Genomic DNA, 21,060 nt, shown 5'->3' on the forward strand with positions numbered 1-21,060 from the left:
AGACTATAATTTACAGGTGGTGTGGGTTAGTTTTTAAAATTCAAATAAACCCTGCAAAAACCATGCCATAATAAATAACAGTCAAAAAATACTCTATAAAATATCTAAAATCACACATAATTTTGGATATTTTATAGATAGAATAATATTTTTCATCTATCATAGTTTGGTGTAGGCAGGGCTAAATGAATTTTAAAAAATTAACTAACAATATGTGTAATATGTATACGAAAATAAATAAGTATGAATGAAAAATTTTGTCGTTTCGCCCAAAGTATACCAAAACTATATTGGCTCGGTTAGGCAGGGCTTAATTGATTTTTAAAAACTAACCAACACCATCTATAAATTGTAGTTTTAGTTCAATAAAAACAAATACGCACGACTAACAAAATAGAATGTGCACTATTTATGGCGGATCTTAACAGCCTAACTCCACCCTTCGCTACTACAATACATAGAATATTACATTTTCAAATCTCAATAAAAGAAATACTTACATAGTTTATTAAATTATAAACAAGTAATAGTACGTTATTGCAAAAATTTGGTGTGATACGGGCGTCGGTTAGTAATTAGAGCACATTGTCATCGTGGTGTTCTTTTCAAAAAAGATTGTTTCTAGTAGTTATATGTCTGAGGTGCTTTAAATTTATGTATATTCGAGAACCTCGATATAACGGACTTCTTATATAACGTACAAAGTACCTATCTGGTCAAATGTGAAAATCGTTAAAAACATTTTAGTCGTAGGTAATGCTGTCTGCTAGTAGACTGAACGTATCACTGACGTTTCCAACGCTGACCGCCAATTCACACAGCTGCACAGCAGTTTAATTTATTTACTCGAGGTGAATGGATGCATTTAATAAGTTTTCAATGGTTAAACGTAGATGAAAGTGACTCTGAGTATCACATCACGACTGATTTTTATAATTTTAGAGAATTAAAGTACAAACAAAAATACTTAAACCGAGTTAACATCGAACATTAACGCCAATTTACAACGAGTGCGTCTGGATATTATCATCCAAAGACGAATAAACAGGATATTATTAGTGTTTTTTATATAACGGACTTTCGGCTTTCTCGGACACCCTCTCATCCGCATTAGTCAGTTATATCGAGGTTATACAGTAATGTTACATTCTCAGATATTTTTGATTATTCGTTGAATAAATACTAATAGAGTCGAAGCTCTTTGCCTATACACCTAAGGCCTTCCGCTCACGGGAATACTCAAAAATGACGAGACTGAAATTAAATTTCCAGCCAAAATCTAGCTGATGTATTTTAATGGCGGCTCGCTCACGGCAAGACTGGAATCTCTCAGTTTCAAAACGTTCGCTATTAAACTGAAGAGACGCGACATGCTAGTCTCGCATAAAACAGTGGTGCCAATATCAGTTGATTAGATAAAAATATAATTTCTTACTAAAATTGTCAGCACTGAACTGAACTGAACAAACAATGACAATTCAAGACGTCAAAAGATGAGCGAATCGATTTTTATTTTAAAATTTGTGGCAGACGTTGATAAAATAAATACTTCTGCCTGTCTAAAGATATTACGGAATAATGTAGGAAAGACAATGGGTTTGACAGTTTGAGGTTATGAGATTATTATTGTGAGTGGGTTTCAGTAGCGCCGTATGCAAAGCATCAGTCATTGGCCAGTTTATGAATTCCATCAGCAACCAGTTCGTCGCATTTTAGTTTCTCCGTGAGCGAAAGGCCTAACTTTGGTCGCATTGTGACGACTGTGAGTGAAATCAGAGAGACTCAAAAAGTCAAACAAAAATATAACCCAAATGAAGAATATTCATAACTCTTCATGACAAAGTTCAAGTTTCGCAATATTATTTTACAGTATTTCTATACATGTAATTTAGTAATATAATATGATTTGTTGTTCTACAGCTTGCGATAAATATGTAAAGGGTAAACCGGCAACTCTAGGCACGACAATCTTTGGCGGGGTTGAAGCAAGCCCTGGAGATTTTCCACACATGGTAAGCATACTGTTTTATCATCACACGGGGTCCTTCCACGATTGGATGAAGGCCTCCCTTAGCTCTCTCTACTTCGGTCCTTAGTTATTTGCTACCACGTACATCGACCAAACTTTATGAGATCGTCCATCCAGCGGGCTTTAGAGCATAACTGGGTATGCCCTAAAACCAATGCCCCAATACCACTGTATGACGACATTTCGAGGGTTTAATGTCAAACAACACTATCTACAAAAGTGCAACTTTACAGGAGAGCCAAAAATCGTTATTTTAGATTCTTGTAACTCAACAAAGGAAATGTTTATTTAAAACCTAATGTTCATATTTTATAATTTACTGTGTATTGTACATTTATCTTGCTTATGATGATGTTAAAATTTATAGGAATAGTTTTTAAAAAAATATATGAAAACAGGGGTAATTTATGTAGTTAACGTTAAACTTTACTGACGATTTAAGGAGAAATTAGAAAAGATTGACATATCGTTGTTTGACTATCATGTAGCCGGAAATGTAAAATAATGTTATCTCAAAAAAAAAAAAATCTTTTTTTGTAGATAACGTGGTTTGACTTTAAACTCTCAATTTGTCCAGCCGAGCAACATGCCAGCACAATGCTATTTATCTGCTAAGCGACTTCTATCACACCGCGTACTCTTGTCGGCCTTCTTGTCCATTGGTTTATCTTGTGATCTCTACGCGTTATGCCCAACAACATATTACAATGTGCCGTAAGCCGCACAGGCATCTATAAATATCTAACAATGTACAAAAATCATCACTTTTTACTTAATTTTTGGATCAAACACGCACAATGAATAAAAATATCTAAATATATTGTAATATCTTCTTTTCTATACATGACTATAGAGCCAACTGCGATTTTCTCTGCTATATATATATACGAATTATCGACCCCTTGTGTATTGATCATAAAATGCGTACCTAGTATATTATATAACATTACCTATAAACCGGGTCGTTCGGGGCCCATTGTGGAACCGGGACAATCCCCGTAAAGTCGGGACATAGTAAACCTAATTTTATAACGCTTTCAAAAAGTGGATGTCTATAGTGGCGGGTGTGTGGACTTGGAAGCCCGAGGTACTGACTGATTTCGAGGCCTAATTCTAACTACCAACGTACCTAGTGAAAAGAACAAGAAAATGACAGTCATGAATAATAATTGTGTTTATGTTTTGTGTACCTACAAGTAAGCTCGTATCTATTTGTGTGAGCGTGTTACACGGTCTTTATTTATGAGAAATGCATGTATTGAACCGTTTCAAGAACCCTTTTAAATCTTCTGACAAATCGATTGTAAGATATCTTCACAACTCTCAAATATTAAGTTTTACTACTAGGTCTATTCTAAATAGTTAACACGGTAACACGTTTCTGTTATTTTTATTGTTCCAAAATTACACGGAAATCACTCGGATCAATTCCACAAATGAGGGTTTTATCTACAATAATTGTTAGCACAGTTATTACTTATTACTTGATTACAAATGCATATCATTAAAATCCACAATTGGAGTCCATTTGAAGCTGTGTCCAACTATATTACGCAACGACATTTGGAAGCTCACGGTTAACGGTCATTGGTGGCCGTGTTAAAAAATATCACGCCTGATAATTAACTGTCTGAATACGACATAATATCACACTTATCACTTTTGATATTGAATTAATTGTGGAGTTACCTGAGAATACGTTAGAATAGCCCTGCAGGGACGAACTGGTATTTATTTTAAGTTATATTTCTTTTGGGGCGAGAGTGAAATTGAGATCTGCGTGCGTACACTTAACGTTATGTAACAGTGTGAAAATAGCTGCGAATCAGTCAGCTGTATACAAACGCAAGTTTGATAGTAGAATTGTTCCTAACGAATTTATTATTGTCGGCCATTTGCAATTCCTTAAACAAACGATTAAACTTCAGAGTAACAGTTGTTACTTTAAAAATAATAATTACAAGATAAAAAGAACTTTTTATATACAACGTTTTTAAATTTTCTGTTGAATCATATAAACTTGACAATTCTGTGTATTAATAATCTAGGACAAATAAGGCAATTGTCAACAAATCATTTTTTTGCTATTTTGCAACAAACAAAACAGAATACTGAAATGTCATTTTGATTTCCATAGTAACGCACGTATATATTAATAATTTAGTTGCTAGGACCACCCCCTTAGCAACCAATAATAGTGGATTGGATTACGGATTTCTTCCGAAATAACTTTTCATGCAAAACAGAATTAACTGATAATGAATTCAATTCTACTTAAAGATGGCTAATGGTATTAAAAGAATGCATTGGCATCGTATTCTGATAATTATTCTAAAAGTTTCAAATGTCTAGCTAGTCGGGAAGTTAGTTATAAGTCGATTGAAAGATTTGTACTGCACTAACAACCACTGGACAAACAAGAATACGAGCTAAGAAAAACGTGGTAAAAAAACGAGAAATAACAAGATAATTAAGAGCCAGTCGAAGAATCTAGGTTATCACAAGTTTTGTTTTTGTTTTGTTACGCCAAAGAAGTATAACTTATAACGCTCGTAGTACACGCACCGATTTTTTTTTTAAATCAATTTTTGGAAATTATTAGGTATATTTAATTGTTTATGTAAACAATGTTTTTAGGTAAGTTTGGCCTACCCAGATGACACTTCCGCGAGTGGCGTCAAGTATGATTGCGGAGGTACGCTCATTTCTCGCACGTACGTTTTGACTGCTGCGCATTGTGTCATACTAAGAGATCGGTAAGAAAGTTTTATTTTTCTATAATAACGAGTAAGAAAGTGACGTAACAGGCGACCAAAGTTAACCTAAAGCGCGAATTATATTATGATGCATGTCGCTGACTATCACGTGACGTCACAGTAAGCTGCCGCTACGGGAAAACAATGTGTAATGTCGTTTTTCATGGTGTTTCTAAATGTTATTAGTAGCATATTTTGAACCTTTAAACTAACATTGTCAGTTGGCAAAATCTACCAAAATCACCAGAACAATAATGAGGTCACCTCACGTTGGACTGCACGAGATGGGAGTATCCGTCTAATAACATTTAGAAACACCAAGAAAAACGACATTACACACTTTTTTCCCGTAGCGGCAGCTTATTGTGATGTCATGTGATAGTACAAAACATGCACCATAATATATCTCGCGCTTTATACTATAATCAGCAAAGAAAAATATGCCAACACTTATCTATGGTTACCTTACAATTTTGAAAATCAAACGTACGTAGTAGAATATTCGCTGTACGTCATGTACTTCCGTCTTCCAGATAGAAATATCCGTCATTCCATCTCAGTTGTGACGATGGACAAACGCTTTAACCATTTAAATTAACCCCGATATGTTTTCATAATGGATAACATTTACCCAGTTGTCATTTCAGTTACAAGGCAATGGTCACTTTCAAATGCTTTCAGTGTGTGCAGAAAGGCCTACTTATAGTCAATCAGTGACAACTGTAAATTTTGATCGTCGTAATGCTAGTTGTACTGATACCTACCGCGAGTGCTTTTTCGTATTTAAATACAAATGGTAATACGATGATTGATTTAAACGAAATATATAATCTTTTTTAGGTAATTGTGCCGCAGAGGTGGCCATGAGCTTTTATATTTTTTTTTTTTACGAAAACAGTTTATTCCATGTAGACAATTATAATAAATAGGCTTTTCGATCCAATAATCGTTAATTGAAAATTTGAAATTTTCATAAATTGTGATACATCATTATCACAAACTAAGATTATATGTGGTAATATTAGGTTGGGGTAGGTTACATTATGTTAGGTTATGTTAGGTTTGGTTTGGTCTAAAAGTAAAGTTGTAAAATCTCATGGCCACCTCTGCAGTACATTTACCCTTTCTTACTGCGAACAGTTTACCGCATTGCAATTTAAAATAATAATAAAAATAATCACTAACTAGCACTACAATTTTATAGTCGGTCTTGGCAAATAAAAAAAAAATCACATTGACAAAACACTTAGCTTTCGATGACGATATTCATTGCCGACTCAAGTAGAAAGCTGATACATTCACAACGACTGGTCTAACTTTTTCTGCCGCTCCCGTTGTTATCTATGGGTGACCTGTCATCGCCTGTCATTGTTCTATAGAGTGCTCATACTGACCCGTCCGTCGTGTTGACACAGGGAATGGTTTGATTTGGATAGATGAGTTACATGATAAATAATACAATAGCATTAACACACCCTCTACAAATGTAATGCATATATCACTACTACATATTTTTTGTAAATCGATATTACCACCGGTTTTTGTATGAAGGATTAGTCTAACTTTGACAACTGGTCAATAACAGGAATGTATATTATTTATAAATAACACTGATAGTTAATATATTTGATTTGAGATTTTTTTATAATTCAATTTGAAACGAGAAAGGGTGAATCAATATGTCAAGCAATCTGGGATCTGATTTTGACAGCTGAAAAGTGGACCACTCGTTGCTTGTGAAAAAGGTTATGCTCAGCTTTTATTAATATAAAGATGGCAGTGCGATATTATAAAATTTGCCGTTTGTTTCAGCGACCCTCCAAATGCGATTCGCATTGGAATTGTGGATTTGGAGAAGCCACGCACCGATTTGACAGATTATTCCATTTCTGAGATTATTCAACACCCCAACTACATACCCAAGTTTGCTTATTTCGACATAGCTCTATTAAGGTATGAATACTGAAACTATGTTTTTTTACTAAAATTTAAAAAAAAAAAAACATAAGTAGTAAAGGTTAAGTGTGAGTAGGGATTGCAATACCGAATGTATATATCAATACCGGTATTTCGGTATTTCTTATTGAATACCGGTATTCGTCAAAACAAATTATAGACACAAGGAAGTAGGTACACTTATCAATAAATATAAGTATTAAAATCTATTTAAAACACCATTTATAGCATCTTGAAGCCTACATTTATTTTGTTAACCTTTGTAAATATGTATAAATCACAGTGGCGAAGGGTGACTTTCGGAAAGAGGTAGGCTGTGGAGATCTGATAAAAAGAGCACACTTGTCAAATATACTTACGAGAATAGTACGATATTTACTACTAATGAATAGGTACACACTAGTAAATGACAACGACACACTAATTCAATTAAACTTCAAAAACTCATTGACGACATAAAAATGAGCGATGTGTTTAAATTACGTATTTTTCAAAACATGTATACCCATCAAAAAACATTAGATAAAATTTATTTTTATTTATAAAAACAATCTATACTTACTTATTTATTAATATTCGATTAAACGCCGTTGAAATTATTTTTTTAATTATCTAATTATTAATGATTTTGGACAAAGTGCGCAGTCGTGACAACATGCGCGAATGTTTTAGGCTCTGCGATAGGAGCTTACCTTATTTCGTACAAATCAGCATACTTGCTGAGGTTACGAGACGTAAAGTCCATACGAAAAAAATTCAGAATTAGTTCACACATAATCGGAGATTTATTTACGTCGAGACGTCGCGGCGTTTATTATTTATTTACGGCGCGCTATGGTATATTTTTTAATACCTTTGGAGTTTTGTAAACTGTGTAATACTGTAATATATTCCTACTTATACGACATCTCTCGTTGGCAAAATAAATTATTTTTATATAACATAAATAATGAAGTGATTAAGTATATAAATATGTCAATATGCAATTTAAAAAAAAATCTTAAGAAGGTAGGCTTTAAATAATTGCCTAGTATGGAGTCTTCGCCACTGATAAATCATAATATTTTACAACATCTGCTAATTTTTACAAAAATCCGTTGGAAACAACGTTGGATCAATAGTACAGAATAATTAGAAATATTTGTCATGAATGTTTTTTTTTCGAAATATGTTAATCTTATACTTAAGTATATTTGAGGAATTTTGTTTTAATGTCATTTAACTTTTCTTGGTTTCAGTCAATATAATATTGCATTTTGGCAGCATAAAACTTATACACTAAATTTAATATGTATACAATTTAAATTCATTTTTGAAAAAAATACGTGTAAGTATGCTTTGTTAAAACCGAAAATACCGGTATTTTGGATTTTTGAAACCGGTATTTCGGTATCAATAGATAATTGAATACCGGTATTGCAATTCCTACATGTGAGACCACAGTCGAACTTGGTTATTACGAGGAAGATGGGACCGACTGAATTTGCTCGTTATAAGCATTACTCGTTATATCGTTATATAACATATTTCGCGACAAGTTCTGTTTAAGCATAGAACATAAAAAATCTGAAAACCATCGTAAAAATCCCCGACGCAAGCATGGCATTCATAGACTACAAAAGAAGTTGTTTATTGTAATGAAGTGCCGAGCCGCCGGCGCTGGTAGGTACTCGTACCTATTGACTTCACAAAGCTTGGATTTTTTACATGAAATTTCAACCATATGCGTGGATACTTTTTCAACGTTGTTGGCAAAAACACCAACTAGTGTCATAAACGTAATCCGATTCTGGCGGCATCTGTCTAGTTAAATGCCCGGTCGGATTTTATTGCTAAAGGTCGAAAACGTTATTTTCAAATGATCGACACATTAAGGTGACGCATCAGTGAAACGCCAAATAATTTTCAACTGTAGGCGCGACGAAATTGTGGACTCGCGCGCATTCAGTGAGAGAACGTCGAGCCAGAAACACGTCACTTTGCTGCGTGATGGCGACGGGTCAATTAATTCTAAAATCGTGTAAAGATGACTAAAAACGTTACCCATTTACTTTAAAAAGAAAACATGTCAATGAATATATTATTATTGTTACTAATAGAACAATAAACAGAACATAAAATGGACGTATGTTGGATTTATATGACAAATAATATTTCGTTTGACAGGCGTCATTTGCACCCGCGACCCTCAATCCGCGCATCGCCTAGCAACGATCTTTTTAGACCGTGCCTCAACTAATGCATGGCCTTAACAGTTCTGCTCGGTATACACGAGAAGTAGCTCGTTGTAAAGTGAATAAATGTATGGAGGAAATCGTAAACTAAGTCAAAGAATGTTTCCTCATTATATCCGAGATCGTAATAACTATGTTTGACTGTATTTTATCTCACGACTCAATCTAAAATCAGTAAGAGTTGTTGTTTCAACGACTACCGTGTGTTGTTGATACTTTTCTATCCAAAGTGTCACCAATCACTGATTGTGCGAAAATAGGATTTATTATATTTTGACCACGACGAAACGATCCAAAATAATATTTCATGATCGAGAGCATTCAGCGAAGACGATCGGCTTGAGAGTCTATTTGTATAATTTGAGCTTTAACACTCATTTCACACTATACAGTTTTAACCGTACGGAAAAAAATCGAACGGTAAAAATCCGAATCGGCAACAAGTTTACGCTTTTTCTCCGTCTAATAAAACTATATAATGTGAAAGCGTGCATTAGGTCACGTATACCACTGAGTCATCGTGGCCGTCCGGGCGCCGTGAATACAGTGGGAATGGACGGCTGCTATACAGCGCCGTTTCGGTTTTTAACCGTCGCCGTGTAATGTGAAAAGGGCCATGCTCTTCTTTACGCCACTAAAAGAATGCCGCCGTACCATTTTTTCCGTACGGTCAAAACCGTATAATGTGAAAGGAGCGTTATTCGATAAATCTTCATAATAGTGTAATATCCACTAAAGATATTTGTCAATTAAAAATACTGTAATCATATTAGCTTATTTTGGAACATATCGATGGCATAAGTGGCAACAATCACATAAGTCAATATTGCATTTTTTTTTATTTCAATATTTTTTTCAAAGAAATCTTTCCCTAATTTTTAAAAATTATCAATTGGAAATAGGTCATTTATTGATGTATGCAACATTTTTTTTTTTTTAAATATGAAATAATATAAAATAAAAAAACGGTGCGTGTACCTACTTATGTACGCGCGTTAGAAGTTATACTTTTTTGGCGTAACAAAAACAAAACTTGTGATAAACTAGATTCTTTGACTAGCTCTTAATTATCTTGTTAAATAACACACTCAAGAAAAAGGACCGCTTATTGGAACGCCGTTGGTTTATTTCTATTCACTTTAACTTATATTACTAAATTATATAATGGTTTCTCGTTGTTTTTATTTTTAAAGTACTAACTGTCACTCTGACGTTTAATCGTTTGTTTACATAAGGAATTGCAAATGGCCGACAATAATAAATTCGCTGCCTAGGCAACGGAAAAATTCTAAACTATAATATTATACTGTATAATCGTCACGATTGCAATATCATACTGTGGCGTTCGACTTATAACCGAACAATCGGTGGTTCGAATCCAATCGAGTGCGTTTTTTTCGAATGAAAAAATAAATTATGTGTTACATGTCACACGTCAAAAATTGACTCTGGTCTGATTTCCCAAACGCGCCAAAAGAAGAATAATTTCAAAAATCTTTAAATTCGACTTATGTGATTGTTCCCCTCGGACATGCCATATTATCTTGTACTTCTTTTGATACATAGTAATAATTATTAATACATACATATATTTTTCTCCACAGGCTAGATAGGCCAGTTTGGTTGTACTCGATGGCTTATCCGGCATGTCTTGGTACTAATACTGAAGATCCTGATGACGTCATGTTCATCAGTGGTTGGGGAAAAACAGATAACACAAAACGTGAGTAGATACAAAATCAAATATTCAAAACAAAAGAATATCGATACAACTGAATTCGAATTTAAATTTTGAATTCAATTTTTCCACCGGTAAAACAAAATGGCTCGCCCGCGTCAATCAGCTGTTCTTGACATATCATTGGATAATGAAATTTAATACCTAATCGTTATTGTTGTGTTGTTTTGTTGCAGAATATAGTAATAGTAGGTTTCTGATGAAAGCAAACGTCACCGCAGTCCCGATTGATAAATGCAATGCCACTTACACGATGAAGAGGGAGACAAAAATTCCCAATGGATTGAACATCAACCATATTTGCGCGGCAGATACTATCAACACCTCCGACACATGCCAGGTACGTTATCTATTACGCTATAAAGTATAAAGTATGTATAAATCTTCTAACAATAGATCGATTTATTATAATAATACTTTATTTAGAAAATATTTACACACATAAGAAAGATGTTATACATTTTTGTTTGATTTACTGACTAGAAATTACAAAAATAAAAACAATCGTTTTTATTTCCATAACCTTCAAAGGCTGAGAGATGATCGCATGTGATCATTGCGTATTATAAGTAAAATCACACCAGTGTGGTCTAAAATATAAACAATTAAATATTTAATATTCTATATTGCTCGCTTTATATAAAAAGAACTTTTTATATACGAGTACCACGTTTTTAAATTTGAATCATATAAACTTCACAATTCTTTGTATTAATAAATACTTTTTTTTGTACTTGATAGAAATACTGAATAAATATAAAATACTGAAATGTCATTTTGACATTTCGTATTGATTTCCATAGTAACGCACGTATATATTAATAATTTAGTTGCTAGGACCCCCTCAGCGACCAATAATAGTGTTTTACTTTTTACGATTTTTTTTCCGAAATAACTTTCCATACAAAACAAAATTAACTGAAAATGAATTCAATTCTGCTTAAAGATGGCTAAAAATATTAAAAGAATGCATTGTCATCGTGTTCTGATATATTCTAAAAGTTTCAAATGTCTATCTAGTCGGCAAGTTAGTTAAAAATCGATTGCAAGATTTGGACAAACAAGAAAAAAAAATACTGGACAAACAAGAATATGCGCTAATAAAAACGTGGTAATACATGAATTCTCTTCTCATTGGAACCTAAACATTATACACAATTTACGCGTGCATATTTAAATTCTCACCAAGTATTAAATAAAAATATAATATATTTTAAAAGTACCTACATATCGCCCATGTGAAAACAATACCTCGTATGCCACAAAACACGAGATGAAGAAAACTCTGTTTAAAAATGTATTTCACTATTAAGATTAATAGTTGAATACGAAAAATACGTGATAAATTTGATGGAATCATAGAGATTATATAGATTTTGTTCATCTCGTGTACAAATAGTGTCATATGGCATACTAGGTATTGTTTTCTCATGAGCGATATAATTCACGAACTTCTATTTATTTTCGAATTTCAGTTGATTGCGTAGGGCCCAGTTGTCCCAGCGCCGAATCGTCCTAGACCCGTGCAAACGTGCCTAATCTATTGTTTTACTTCAAATGTAAATTTGGGAAACACTGGTTTACAGCATCTTAATATTTGTCTTGTCATTTCAGGGAGATTCCGGTGGTCCTCTTCAAATCCAATACATGAACATGCACAAAGTTGTCGGAGTAACGAGTTTCGGCAGGCAGTGTGGTACAGACCCAGGAATCTATACAAGAGTTTCCAGCTATCTAGATTGGATCGAGAGCCACGTTTGGCCAACAGAATCGGTTGACATTTAAAAAAAATACTAGATAGAGTCAAGCGCGACACAAATTGAGTTGCATGTCACGGTGCTTGTCGCCTACTGTCACGGGCTGCCGCAACGGGGAAAAAAGTGTGTAACATCGTTGTTCTTGGTGTTTTAAAAGTTATCAGACTGATACTCCCATCCCGTAGCACATTTTGAACCTTTAAACGAACATTGTCAGTTGGCATAATCTGCCGTAATCACTAAAAAAACAATGAGGGCACTTCACGTTGAACTGCACTGCATCGGCACCTGCATGACGTTTTGAACGTTTTTATCATATAAAACATGACTGCACTTTTCGAATGTCATGTCAAAATCACGTTTTTTTTTTGTTTTTAGCGGTTGGCACTATGTATTTTCTATGAGAATGTTGTATATTATATATGGTCTGCAAGTTGGGTTCTATTAAAAATATTATTTATGGATGTCATGTCAAACGTAACTTTAACGTACGCACACGTAGAAACTGTTAAAATTAATTAAATTAGAATGAATAATTAATAATAATTCAAATTACTAATACATTATAGTAGGCACTCTTCCTCAGAGTTATTCTTCAGTGAATTTACGGAGTCCATCTTCGTTCAAAATATTCGGCAAAATGACGAAACCATAGACTAAATTTTCGCCGCGACAGCGTGACAGTAGGCGACATGCATCACGACATTCACCTCAATGTGGGTTGCGCTTTAACTTCATTATCTGAATGTTGCCTGCTTTGAAGAAACGGCATGATAAAACATAAATAAGATTCTGCTGATGAAAAGTAACTTTTAAGTTTAATTTATTCTTAGACGATATTCGGAACATAAAACCTGTAATTGTTGCTACGAGTACAATAATTAATACAATGTTAGGTATATTAATCATCCTACTGGTAACCCAATAGGTTTTCATCTCAATGATCTGAAAATAATATAGTTATTATATTTTTATTTTAAAACAAAGGCTTTAATAAATTTATTTTTATATTTTAAACATTTTTTTTTTGTTTTAAAATTGGATATTTTTAATATTAGAATTATTCAATTAAAGCTAGTACGCATCAGAGTTGCCAGATAATTATTTTACCAAATCGCGATTTTTACCATGTGAACTAAAAAAAATTGGGATTTAAGACCAAAAAGCAGGACAACCTATAATTCTATAATATCAATCATAAATGATTTTTCTTAAAAAAACTCTTTAACTATATAAATAATAATATTAAACAATATTTTTTACCGACACTCGCCTATTTGTACTTGGCTGAAGATTTTACAACCAGCTGAAGAGATTCTTTCTGCCGCTTAATGTTTTGGTAAAATTCAGCGTATTATGAGTCTCAATTGGAAACTTAATATTTCTTGCATCAGACCATTTTAAATTCATCTAAGAAAATACCCGTTCGGTATAGCAATTAGATGATGGTATGCTTAAAATAAATGAAATTAGTGTATAAACTCGTTTGCAAGCATTCATCGCGTTCTTTTGTCTTTACCTAAACGTCTTATTTGTATTATTTGTTGAATAATTGAGTCGCCTAGAGTCATAACTCACATTTTTCAATTTTGTCATTTTTGAGTTAAATATACGAAGTGATTGTAAAGACATTAATATAAAGAAAATAGTTGGGTATCAAAATTCACTTTAAACTCTATGTACGAGTATGTGAAAATCGTTGACAAAGTTGACTGTTGGTGTCATAACTCACATTCGTCAATGAATAATGTGAGTTTTGTCACCATGGCCTTTCTAACCAATCAGGGAGTCCTATTTCTCATAGTGTGCTGTGTGTCTGCAGCCTTAAGAGTAGTATAAATATATCTATTTTTAAAATGTAAACGACCCACCCATTCATTAATATTCAAGAGAGTGCAATACTTTTCTTCTAATTACAAAAACAGTGCTCTGGTGGTTTTTTTGCGATTATCTCAAAACTCAATTTTTGGAATATGTGAGTTATGACTCTAGGCAACTCAATTGTGAATTTACCTGACCGAGCGGGACAATCGATTTTTGCATAAAAGCGGGACTTCTGGCAATGTTGGTACGTATACAAGCTAACTCAGACATGTCCATTTGTATTATAATATAATAATGAAAATAACTGCAAAAAATGTATATGGTTTTGTATAATATTGATGCCAAACCCCAAACTAACTCCAATAATTATTATTTCTGTCTGGTTTCCATTACTAGTAGCTTATATGGTCCACATACATATCTGAATACCACCATAAACTACTATTACAATATACATCTTGGACATATCTGTTTTTTATTAAAATAGTTATTTTAAAATAATAGAGAACAAGGCTCGACATTATAGTATAGTACATTATATAAGTATGGCGAACTAGCTATTTTTTTCACTATTAATTTGTTCACAAATATAAAATATATATTGATATCAATGTGAAATTAATAATATGTAAGTATAGTTAATAATAACCGTATAAATTATTAAAATAAAATGTATTTTTTCTAACTTCTGTAACTTCTGTACACAATTCGAAATAAAAAAATGGTAAATAAAAACAAAATTAATTTTATTAAACAAATTCTCCGTTATCTCTATCATATTTTTTATATACATTACAACAGAGATTTCCAAACTGGGAGTCGCGGAATTTTGCAAAAGGAGGTGCGAAAAGTTTAACACAATAATTAATGTAGCCACAGGTTTGCAGTTTGCAAATGCATAGTTTATAAAACGGCCGCTAGTTATAAACCACATAAAAACAGTCGTATAAAAGGTTTTTTGCAAACCTGTCTGAAAATATGCAGAAAAATTTTATAATACCTCACTTCTATACTATTAATTGTGAAGCGCGCTGGCTATCTCGTGTAAAAATGAAATAAAAGGGTCAAATCATAATGTTGAAATTTGAAGCAAATTTGTTTAGGAACGATAATTTTGTTATTAAACTTGTCTATTTCGTTGAAATTAAAAAAAAAATGAGTGAATAAATCAATGCAAGGACTACTAATGCATTCACTGATTTAAAAAGGCAAAGTGAAAGCATTCATAAAAAATTGGAGCTTTGGAAATCAAAATTACAAAAAAAATGAAAGTTCGCCATGTTTCCATTTTTAAATGATTTCTGCGACAGACATTATTTTAAATATGTGAGTTGCAATTTGATGTGATACCTAAATGATGATTGATATACTTAAATGATAACTCCCGTGCAATGACATTATTAATGGATAACGCACTCAATACAGTAGCTAGCAAGTAAATTCGCGCATAGCGACATTCGCACATGTATAGGTGGACGTCACGCAATTTCCATTATGCGATATCCGCATCGGGAATTTATAGGAATATGACCTTTATTTTAATGGCGTTAGAACAGTGTTTCTAGGGTCAATGTTCATTTGAGCGAACCCGTTCGAACCGAACCATTCGGCAGACCCGACAAAAAGCATCGGGAATTTATAGGAATATCACCTTTATTGTAATGGCGTTAGAACTGATTATGCCATTCGGCAGACCCGACAAAAAAGTGAGTGTCATTTTTTATCCAGATGCTTCGTCCATATTAATGTCATTGCTCCCGTGTATAATTTAGGAAACACTACATTAGATCACCATACTGCCCTTAACCTCAGCGATAGGTAGGTGGGCCCGCCAAAGATTCTGGGCTGGGGGCCCGCTTGAGGATGTGGGGCCCGTTTGTCAATGAACGATAATGAATTTGGATTGCCTACTATTGAAATTGATTGTGCTAATAAACAAGCACATTCATCGCATAAAAAAACAAATTAATTCAAAAATGAATATAATAATATAAGATATAAGTACCTACTAATAACCTTGTTTATTTAATGAAAAAAGGGGGGAGGCGCCAAGATTAGATTTTTTTAAAGGGAGTTGTAGTAACATAAAGTTTGGAAACCACTGCATTACAATGTGAGGTTTTACTGCTTTGGGACACACTTCCAACAATATTCCCATTAAATAATAATATAATATTTTAACTAATCGTCTCCCTTCACTTACTGTTCTACTTCTGGAAAACCTCCCAACTAAATCATTTAAATCTACATGTCTCCCTGGCGCATCATCATATTAGTGCCACATCGACTACAACACGGTCAACATTTCAACAGTTTAACTTAAATTAAAACAATAAATAAATAGTGAACTACCGGGGGACTGCGTTAATGTAAGCAGTAACGTCCCATATAAATAAAAAGGATTTCAAGTTATGCACATTTATATTTTTTATAAAAATCAATGTTTTTTAAAATAGATATAAAAAATATTAAAACTATGAATTAGTCAAAAATGTAATCGCTGAAAATTTGAAAACTTAATTAACCAAATTTTAAAAGTAAATATAACCATAAAAATAATGTAATAATAATTACAAGATAAAAAGAACTTTTTATATACCACGTTTTTAAATTTTCTGTTGAATCATATAAAGTTGACAATTCTATGTATTAATAATTTAAGACAAATAAGGCAATTGTCGACAAATCATTTTTTTGCTATTTTGCAACAAACAAATAAATATAGAATACTGAAATGTCATTTTGATTTCCACATTAACGCACATAGGACCACCCTCTTAGCAACCAATAATAGTGTATTGGATTACGGATTTCTTCCGAAATAGCTTTTCATACAAAACAGATTAACTAAAAATGAATTCAATTCTCTTTAAAGATGGCTAAAAGTATTAAAAGAATGCATTGGCATCGTGTTCTGATATATTATAAAAGTTTCAAATGTCTAGCTAGTCGGGAAGTTAGTTAAAAACCGATTGCAAGATTTGTACTGGATGAACAACAATCGGACAAACAAGAATATGAGCTAAGAAAAACGTGGTAATAACGTAACCTATGTACCAAATGTGTGACAAATTCACATTTTTTTACAATTGTAAGTTTATCTTTGACTTGAAAAAAAATCTTTTTTATGTTTTCAGATACATATTTATTAATTAATACAGTTAAAATTATAAATTATCAAAAAAAAATCAAATTGCAAGCTTCGTATTTTTCCGCTAGGTTCTCTGTTGCAATATAATATGATCCCCCTTAAGACGCTACATCAGTGAAACGGCAAATAATTTTCAACTATAGACGCGACGAAATTTTGGACTCGCTGGCATTCGGAGAGCGAACGTCGAGGTGTGAATACGTCAATTTTATTTCGTGATGGCGACGGGGGTATTAATTCTTAAATCGTGTAAAGATTACTAAAACGTTACCCATTTACTTGAAAAAGAAAACATGTCAATGAATATATTATTACTGTTACTAATACAACAATAAACAGAACATTAAATTGACGCATGTTGGATTTATATGACAAATTATTTTTCGTTCGGCATGCGTCATTTGTACAATCCGCGCATCGCCTAGCCACGATCTTTTTATACCATGCGTCAACTGAGGTATATAGCCCTGATTCGACATATTGAATACCAGTAAAAACTATAGTAATTTTCTTCGTGTCAGGTTTTTCCTTCTTCGCTATCACGAAATAAAATTGACGTATTCACACCTCGACCTTCGCTCATGCATACAAACGTGCAGTATATAGCCTATAAGGTTTTCGGGAATCTCATGCATACGACCCTATTATATAAATAACAAATGACTTAAGTAGTTTGTTTCGAAGAACTTCCTTCTAAAAGTAAAGAGTCCAAAATTTCGTCGCACCTATAAGTGGAAAATTATTTGCCGTTTCACTGAAGTACCGTCTTAACCATAAATTCTATCACCGCCTGATTAGTGTTTACACTTTAGGAAAACACCAATTAAAAAACACATATGAAAATTGATGATAATAATTATCAATTTATTACCGCAAAAACTGATTTATAATAAATATTCCTTGTTTGATTTACTCATATAAACAATCGCTCGAAGAATTCAGAATCACTACATAATCAAAGCCCGCCTAACAGTGTAAATAATTATATTATCAACTGGCTACATATTACACGGAAAATACAATTTTAGTGTATTAAAAATAACGTAATATTTTTAACAAAAGCATTGTGTATTTAAGTGTTTTACTCGTATCTTAAAAATATCACTTTAATTAAATTTAAATAAAGAATGTTGCAAATAAGGGTGTTTGTTGCTTTTTCGCTTCTAGGATTTGTAGCTGCATATAACGGTGGTAAGTATCGTATTTCTAATAATATACATTTGACATCTCCGAAGCAATCGCGCCTCGATAATAATAAATTCAATATTATTATTCTCATCAATATATTCAATTGTTTTTGTTTTGTCCGATCCTAATAAGATCATTTATGGGCCTCCACAGAGTGTAGGTTTGTATTAAGACGATACATCAGTGAAACGGCAAATAATTTTCAACTATAGGCGCGACGAAATATTGGACTCGCTGGCATTCGGAGAGAGAAAATCGAGCTGGGAACACGTCAATTTGTTTCGTGATGGCGACGGGGGTATTAATTCTTAAATCGTGTAAAGGTGGCTAAAAACGTTACCCATTTACTTGAAAAAGAAAACATGTCAATGAATATATTATTATTGTTACTAATAGAACAATAAACAGAACATTAAATGGACGCATGTTGAATTTATATGACAAATTATATTTCGTTCGGCATGCGTCATTTGCACCCGCAATCCGCGCATCGCCTAGCCACGATCTTTTTAGACCGTGCCTCAACCGAGGTATAGCCTATGTTATATTTTGTTTTTATCGTCAGCCACTTGCTCAACCTATTAGGTCCATACTCTGACTCATACACACATTGAAAAACAATATGTGTACTTGCCAGACCTAGGATTCCAACCTGGGACCCACGATGCTATAGGCCAACGCTTAAGCCACGCGGTCATCGTGGGTGTACACATGATTGTAATACTAGATTACTATTTCATTTACATCATTTTTTATGATCCGTGTTTCGCCTTTTGGTATCTTCGGGCAAGTTTGCGCAATCACAAATGGCGGCACTGAGATAGGGATTCCAATACCGGTATTTCAAAACCGATATTCTAGTATTTATCTATACCGGTTTTGAAAATCCAAAATATCGGAATTTTTGTATTAAGAAAGCACACTCGTTTACGTTTTGAAAATGAATAATTATAAGTTATGTGCTGCTAAAATGCAAGTATATTGAGTGAATCCTATAGAGGTGAAAAATAATAAAACAAATTTCATCAAATATATTTATATAAGTAATTGTCGCGATGAATTATCATAATATTATTTCGAAATAGAAAATACCCGTGACAAAAATGTTCAATTATTCTATAATCGTTGAATTTAAGAAGCTTTTCCTGCAGCCGGACTTATTTGCACTTGATGAACTTTTGAGAGCTTTAGTTAAAATTATCAATATATTCAAATTATTTTAAATAATCACTATTATGATCAATACATATTTTTAAATGGCAACATAATAAATGTAGGTATGTAGGTTTTTGCTATAAAATAATATTTTTAAAAGATTTTAATTTCTATATTTATTGATAAGCACCTACTTCTGTTTTTTAATGATTAAAAAATACCGGTATTCAATAAGAAATACCGAAAACCGGTATTAATATTGTCATTCGGTATTGCAATCCCTACACTGGGACAACTGAACGCCAGGACAAGTGAGGGCCAAATGAAATAAATACACGTTCACTACGATTTGATACAGAAAGTAGACGAGGAATTTTAATAAATGTCTATCTACTACTTTTAGTAGTTTTAATTGATTTTGATCTTAACATAATGTTTTGCGGATTGAGAATTATTATGCCAAATGTATGTAATAGAAGTATGTAATTTAAGGTCAGTAATTCTTATGGTTTAAAAATGAACCTCAAGAAAACAAAACTTTTACTAGTATCAAAAACAGCGACACCAGACACCAACACAAATTTTGTCATTAACAGCGAACCAATCGAACGTGTGACCCATTATAAATATTTAGGTACATGGGTCAATGAGAAATGGGACCAGTCTCAGGAAATAAAAACTAGAATTGACATCGCAAGGAGCGCCTTTCTCAAAATGACACGCCTCTTTAGCAATCGAGATCTTAACCTAGGTCTGTGACTGCTTATGGTATGTTGTTATGTGCTCTCAATTCTTTTCTATGGTATGGAAGTATGGACGCTAAACCAAGAGATGTCACGGAGACTTGAAGCTTTCGAGATGTGGCTGTATAGACGCATCTTCAAAATTCCTTGGACTGACCGGGTGACAAATGTTGAAGTTCTCAATCGAATGGGGAAGGACCGAGAAGTTCTACGTAGTATCAAAACCAGGAAACTACAATACCTCGGTCACATTATGAGAGGACAAAAATACAGCATTCCCCAACTTGTCATTCAAGGAAAGATCAATGGGAAGCGTAGCAGAGGACGGCGCCGCATTTCGTGGCTTAAGAACCTCCGTGATTGGTACGAGTGCAGCTCCACCGAACTGTGCCGGGTAGCAGACGACAAATATAAGATCGCCTTGATGGTGGCCGACCTCCGCTAGGGGATGCCACAATAAGAAGAAGATGTAATAGAATAATATGTTTTAGATAAAATTGATTAGTAATTTAATATGTAGGTATTCATA

General features: G+C 33.2%; 1 protein-coding gene across 1 annotated transcript in view; it reads left to right on the top strand.

The window, feature by feature from the left end:
• Positions 1–10,966: 10,966 nt before the first annotated feature.
• LOC147073523 (serine protease persephone-like) overlaps positions 10,967–21,060 on the top strand; it is a 25,106-nt gene continuing 15,012 nt past the window's right edge. The window contains exons 1-2 of the mRNA XM_085944648.1: positions 10,967–11,053; positions 12,328–12,468. Of these exons, the coding sequence (XP_085800774.1) occupies positions 10,967–11,053; positions 12,328–12,468 (228 nt within the window). The remainder of the gene's footprint in view (positions 11,054–12,327; positions 12,469–21,060) is intronic.

The sequence above is a fragment of the Rhyacophila brunnea genome, unplaced genomic scaffold (genome assembly GCF_057557595.1).
Source record: "Rhyacophila brunnea isolate RB1 unplaced genomic scaffold, BYU_Rbru_1.0 scaffold_17, whole genome shotgun sequence".
Classification (NCBI taxonomy): Eukaryota; Metazoa; Arthropoda; class Insecta; order Trichoptera; family Rhyacophilidae; genus Rhyacophila; species Rhyacophila brunnea.